Consider the following 6,737-nt stretch of genomic DNA (forward strand, 5'->3'; position numbering starts at 1 on the left):
ACTTGTAGGCCTACAACTTGTGGATTTTCAAAACGTGGAACCATAACTAGAACTACTTACTTTTCCAAACTCTCAACTCAATCTAGAACTAGAACGAGAAGTAGGCGATACGAGCTTTAAAAATACCCAACTAACTAATTAAGGAAAACTAACTAATAAAGGTTGACTGTTTTATTTTCCAACCGCTCCGAAATTTCCTATTTTTAGTCTTTCAATTTTTTCGTGATGTGAAATGACATGTTACAATATTATGTCTTCTATCCATTACGTACGACATCATTGAGTGCTTTTCATTTCATTTTACGCCATTACTGACCGTGGGGTAAAAGACCAACAGGTGATAAGCACCAAATCAATTAACTAGACTGGTAGTTTGTACTAGTCTGGCTCTATTTTGTTCATCCGCACCAGACAAACAGTGTACAATGTATAATAGATGAATGGGAGGGTGTCGAAACGACGAACTACGTTCCTTCAATTTATCTTGTATTCACCTCGGTTGCAAACGACTGGTACCTCACGTCACCAGGATATGCTCCCCGCAGCCCTAACAAATTTGAGTATGTAGTTACTCTCGCCGTTTAACCGGATTTTTACTGTTGTTGTTTTCCGCTATAACTAGTTTTTTTTTTCACAATAGAGAAAACTTTCCTCTTTAGGACTGATATAAACATGATGTTTCTGTAGCTTTTGAGCTATATATCATTACTCTACGACCAGCAGTTGCCGAGATATGCAATTTTACCCCCTCGCGCGCGGAAAGTGGGGGTTGCCGGCAGGAAAATGAGGGCAATACCCTAAATTCATTTTTAGTGAAGTTTCAGAACTTTGGTCGGGATTTAAGAACCCCCTTTTTCGATTAAAAAAAAGTCATTTTCACTCCACCCTAACCTATATCCTTACTCTTTTCATTCGATTTCCTCACATTCGTCCTACAGACAACTCTGTCTCTGTTTTTTTGTACATGCGCCATATTTGAGCACGGATGACCACACACTTATTGATTTCCAGCTTCACTAAAAATGCAATTTTAAAGGAATTTCAATAAACTCTTCATCAAATTTGCAAGGAAAGACAAGACAGCCATTTATGGAGAACATATAGATAGCACGTTCCGAAGATCAACGAGGTATTGGAGCTAAACGTCATCGTACACTATCAACATTATTTACCTGAGATCCGGGAGGATGATGACAATGACGCGGTCTCGCATTCCGAAATGCCACTGGGTAGATCTTTTCCTCCGTCAGCCATGATGCAGTCTACATGGTGGAAAATAACTCGTACAATACTGAAAGTGCATACACATACTCACATAGGTAGCTTTTAACCTTCTTGAATTTGGTCAGTTGTCCTGCCAAGGGTCTCTTGCGAACTATAGACCTATGAGACATTAATCGTTTGGCATTGCAACAGTGAAATGATTACAACATCCATAATAAATTGATGAATATGGTAGGGAAGTGCTTCTCAACCTTTTTAACCTCGTAGCGCCCTATCTTCGGCAGAAAATAGTTCACGACACCCTTGCAGTACGAGTAGGCTACCTCGAGTGGCCAGTAATGGTAAACTGCACCGCTGCAACACCAATGGATCGGGATGTCGGGTCCGACTTTAGAGTCACTTCCTAAGTGCTGTAGTTAGGCTCCTCCTCGCCATCCGATCTGTGAAATCGGTGTGTTACAAAAAGTGTTGAGCGAAAGTGACCCGTGCTATAAGTTGGCATATCAGGAATCACAGCAAGCAATATCGGCCTTGTATAAAGGATAAAGACTACAGATGTCGAAATATCAAGGCCAACTCCGGCCAACCCTAATTGCCGATTAATGACCGGTTGTTTAGTTTCACCTTCCCGAATGCTACTACATGTGGGCGAGTTGTCGTTCCACCGCCATTGACGGCGGAATCCCCGGTTTGCTTCTTGTTAGTAGCAAGTTATGAAGAGTAAGAGGATTATTTAAATTCTCTCCCCACGTCACTGTGTCCACAACATCCTTGCATAAAACATTTCAGCAAAAAAACCGATCAAAGATGAATTCAGGGAAAATAATGAAAAGAGCGAGGGAACGTACGACCACTATGTTACATCGGGCATTCGGCTGACTGGGATGCCAGGACCGTACTTGGTCCTACATCGAATTGTACATTGTCTGTATTGAGCGGTAAAAATATTCCTGAATATTTTTAGACAGCGACCTTGATTTCCTAATATGCTCGCGACACCTCTGAGCAGTCCGATCGGCACCCTATAGTGTGCGGCAACACCCAGGATGGGAACCACTGCTGTAGGGCGTAACCATTACGGATATTATTAATAATGATCAATAAATGTACTTTGCGTAAGCTGCACCTTACATTGTGTCTACCACCAACCAGCGTGATGTCATTATTACAGAATTTTCACTATAATAAACGTATATTTAACGTATTAAACCAACTTTACTGCCAACTTTACCGATTAACTGGCGACAGCCAACCATAACGAAAGTCACGAAGTCTCCAAATCAAATGTTTATGAGGTGAAAACTGAATATGGACTCGTCTATAATACACGTTTGAGATAATGCAGGGATGACAAACTGCCAAACCACGCCAATTTCAGTGACTCACTTGTAGTTTTTAAACTTATAGGCCCTACAGATTTTCAGCAGAATGGCAATGAAAGTAGAAGTAACGAAATAGCTGACTTTAGTTCTAGAGACAAGAGGTCAAGATATGGTGGCCTAATGGAAGAAAGTTTTTTTCTAAGCTAATAAAATGTGTGTCTATGAATAGACAACATGTTCGATTTGTATCTAAAACCAGCGTTCAGGCTAAACATTGAGTAATAAATAGTCTTCATTATCGCCTCTTTTCCTGGGACAGACAAAGGCTACACTTGAACTACTGAAACAAAATTCTTCAAGTATTCCGCTAAACGCCAGATTTCAAATTTGTTATTGTAGGCGTTTGACAGTCAATTTTCCGGATTACTCGTATTCAACAACGTAAGGGGGATACGTTGTGGTCGCGTTATCCATTCCCTAAATTGCGAAATTGCAGCGATACTATAAGTAGGGCGATTTTTTGACATGTCAAAAAAATCAAAATTTTGTCAAAATTGTAGCGTTAGGTCAAAAAATGTCAAAATTGTTAACAAAGTCAAAATGTTTTGCAGCCTGCATTTCATTTGTATCGTATAGATCAGTGATTCCCAACCTTTTTCGTCAAACCGCCCCCTTTTGGAGCTCCACGCCGATCATCGCCCCCCAAATATAGGGAACCAAAAAATGGACATACAATCTGGGATCAACGGCGAGTTGACTAATAGAAAGAGGTCAACTTTTCGACTCTACCTCGAAATCACACTTCTACAGCTAAATGTTCGTGAATTGACTGAAGAAAAGGTCATTTCTCCGACTTGACTCCCATCAGGACCGTAACAGCACTTCGTCAGCCCCCCCCCCCCCCCCCCAAAAAAAAAAAAGTTGGTGTTGGGCCACGATAGGGTGATAAACCAAACCCTAGCCCCTCTCAACCAGTGGGCTTTTTGTCGTTACATATCAGCTATACCCTATTTCATGTACTGTCTGGTGAGTCACCGTACTTCGCCTGAACGCGCGAATCGCGGCAAATTTATATAATTCATGTTTGAATCGGTCAATATAGTCGGGAATTGCATATATATTTCCATCAATTTTTTATCCTCTCTCTGCTCAAGTAATCACATTTATCGGTAGAGCTGAGTGTGCTGTGTTGGAAAAGGTAGTAACCCTAAACACATCTTCGGGTGGACACTTTGTTATATTGACTTCGTTACATGATGCTATTTTGTGACCTCCTATATCTGCTATGTCAAAAGATATGGATATCACCAAAACGTACCGAACTAAAATACGCATATTGTTTCAAATGGGTGTTTCTTTCGTGGCATATATTTTTCCCTGCGGGGTGGCATTGGTCTTGTAGGGTTCAGATCGCCACGACAGGAACATTCGACGCCAGCCATTGAGGCGCCTAAGGACAATTACACATATATGTATATCGAAGTTTTCGGTCAGCACAAGGGCATTCCTTTTCGTCCAAGGTCTTTTCGCTGCTGATCGTTCTGGCACACTTCTCGGAGTCGCATGTTACATGGCCTATAACTTCATAGGCATTGGTGCGTCGCGGCGCAGTAATGGCCGACGCCGAAGTCTCCATTTCCTAAATCGTGCGTATTTTTGTTGGGGGAAGGGCACCCCGAAATCAAGATATATGACAATATGAAATCGCGTGCAGAGCTAAAATTTTTTTAAATCGTTGCATGAATTCCTAATAAAATACTCTATAATTTATGATAATTCACGAAATAATTTGGGGCCCCCTTCGAGTTCGGCCCCCCAATTGAGGGTTTTGGGTGTGACAGTTACGGTCCTGACTCCAATATAGCCGTTTTAACGCGCCATCGCCCCCTATCGCCCCCTTTGTTGTTTTCGCCCCCTATCGCTCCCTTCGTCCGTTTTCGTCCCCCTATCGCCCCCTTCGTTATTTTAGCCCCCTAGACCGCCCAATCGCCCCCTGGGGGGGGCGATATCGCCCACGCTGGGAACCACTGGTATAGATGTTTGCACTGTGGGTGAACTTATCATTGATATTTTACAGCTTGTAGCCCAATTTATCGGCCTACCGTTGTAGAAAGACCAGACCGTGAATCATAAACCGCCAAATGAAACAAATACGTTGGTATGGTATTTTGCTCAGCGTACCGCAATATCCTAACTGAAGCAAGTCTGCGTGGACAATGGGCATTGGTTCTTATATCAACAAGCGCATGATGAAAAATTGTGATGTAGACAAGTTGTCAGAATGAAGCAATGCGGTGTGTCAATAGCCGTATACTGTACGCACAACTTCAGTGTTGTCAGCCAACAACTGCTGCTGTTGAACGTTCTTTCTCCATTGTTGGCAAGATACTTAATAAGGACAGACACTTTCTACCCGAGAATGTAGGAAAGTATCTTTCGTTGTACTACAACAAATTTTAATTAGTTCTCCCATAATGCGTGACGTAACTACTGGAATTCTTCATAGGTTCTGATTTAGGTAAAATCAGTTTTTTCATGTAAAATTTGTCAGTTTTTAAGTGAAAAAAGTTAGCTCAGGCCTAACTACTTCTTAATGACAGACAATTTCAACCAGAAATGAAGATAAGTAGTACAATTCTAAGATTTTTTTGGAAAACACCTAATTTACATACGTGAACTCAAAATTTGGACCAAATTAAGTATTTTTAATTTAAAAAAACGTCAAAATTTGGATTTTTTAGGTCAAAATCTTTCGTTTGTTAGGTAAAAAAATCATCGCCCTAACTATAAGATGTTTGGTCATGCTGAAGTATTTAGAAAGGAAATCGCTAAGTTTTCTACTTATTTGCACAAGCCAAGTTGAAATCATTTCTTCGACTGCTAAAGTACTTTATCGGAGCTGATTTAGCTCGTCATCGAAGGCAAAATGCTTTCCAATAAGTAATATATTGTTTTTGTTGACAAATACAAGCAATTACAACTAAATGAATACTAGTCCATCCTCAAGATTACCGGACCACGACTGACCTATCGATCTCGCCTTCCATGACATGCCACCCCATTTTCATCGCTTGCTTTTTTCTATACTATCTTCTATACTACCTTCCTATCTTTCATTGTATCGCATTTTTGTGGTCTTTTGAACTGATAACATTGCTAATAAACCAATGATGAATGATGATGAGGATACGGATGGAATGTCAGAAAAATTCGTCGGTTTTGGAGTAATAGATGCTACATTGCGTTTCATTCTTTCCGCGCATATCCATATATAATTTGAAAACCCTATATTATCGAAGTTTGAGTGGCTTGGTATTTCTAATTCGGAAATTGAAATAACATACTTTCATGGAAGTGCAATGCGGAAATTGTATTCGGATATAAATAGCCACCTACAACAAAATTAAAACAAATGCGCCATTGATATCAGTGCAATTTTGAATTGCCTACCAAACTGGTTTGAATGAAACGCATAAGTTTGAACTATGTCCGGTTCCACCTATGCATGGCAGTCTTTTGTTACGCATATGTCTTTCATAATATCGGACAGCATTATATGCGCCACCAGCAACCCGCTCCTCAATGCTTTCAGGTGCACTGTCATGGAGACGCATTTGCCGCATAGGCTACTTGTGATCTCACTATAGAGATTGTAGGATCTCTATAATCTCAATGTGAGACCCCTTATGAAGTGAGTCACTAAAAATTACTTATTGGTAAGAAAGGCTCATAAGTCGCAACAAGCACACATCCGGACTCAATATTAAGGATACATAGCTGTGAAGTCTGTGACTGAGCACAATCTACAATATTGTTGTACGTAGCAGTGACCCGACTTTCATTAGGGACCAAGCAGCCTTTGAAATAATATAATCAATAGATCATTCATCATAACAATATTAATGTCAACCCATGAGAGGCTCGAATTCGCTTTACCTTAGTTTTCATAAAATATTATTCTTCAACACGTAGGCTACATACCCCGACAATACAATCATATGACGCTAGAATTTTCATCCTAATCACTCTCTGCATACATCGCAAATATAATTCGCTAACACACATAGGTTACATGTGACATGATGTCAAATGTCGAAATAACCGGCGAAGGTATAGCGTTTTCTCTCCTATATCTTTCTTATTATAGGTTTCCTCGATATTTTCATTAACTTCCTTAGATGGTACTTGGTC

At 40.4% G+C, this 6,737-nt stretch overlaps 1 protein-coding gene across 1 annotated transcript in view; it reads right to left on the reverse strand.

The window, feature by feature from the left end:
* The window catches only part of LOC145457938 (uncharacterized), a 50,352-nt gene extending 45,956 nt beyond the window's left edge, over positions 1-4,396 (reverse strand). Inside the window, exons 1-3 of the mRNA XM_080336233.1 lie at positions 1,548-4,396; positions 1,316-1,383; positions 1,173-1,262 (exon numbers count right to left, since the gene is read on the reverse strand). Of these exons, the coding sequence (XP_080192359.1) occupies positions 1,173-1,254 (82 nt within the window). The 5' untranslated portion in view covers positions 1,255-1,262; positions 1,316-1,383; positions 1,548-4,396. The remainder of the gene's footprint in view (positions 1-1,172; positions 1,263-1,315; positions 1,384-1,547) is intronic.
* Between the last annotated feature and the right edge of the window lie 2,341 nt (positions 4,397-6,737).

The sequence above is a fragment of the Botryllus schlosseri genome, chromosome 2, assembly GCF_051294905.1.
Source record: "Botryllus schlosseri isolate E-star chromosome 2, Bs_hap1, whole genome shotgun sequence".
NCBI classification, from domain to species: domain Eukaryota; kingdom Metazoa; phylum Chordata; class Ascidiacea; order Stolidobranchia; family Styelidae; genus Botryllus; species Botryllus schlosseri.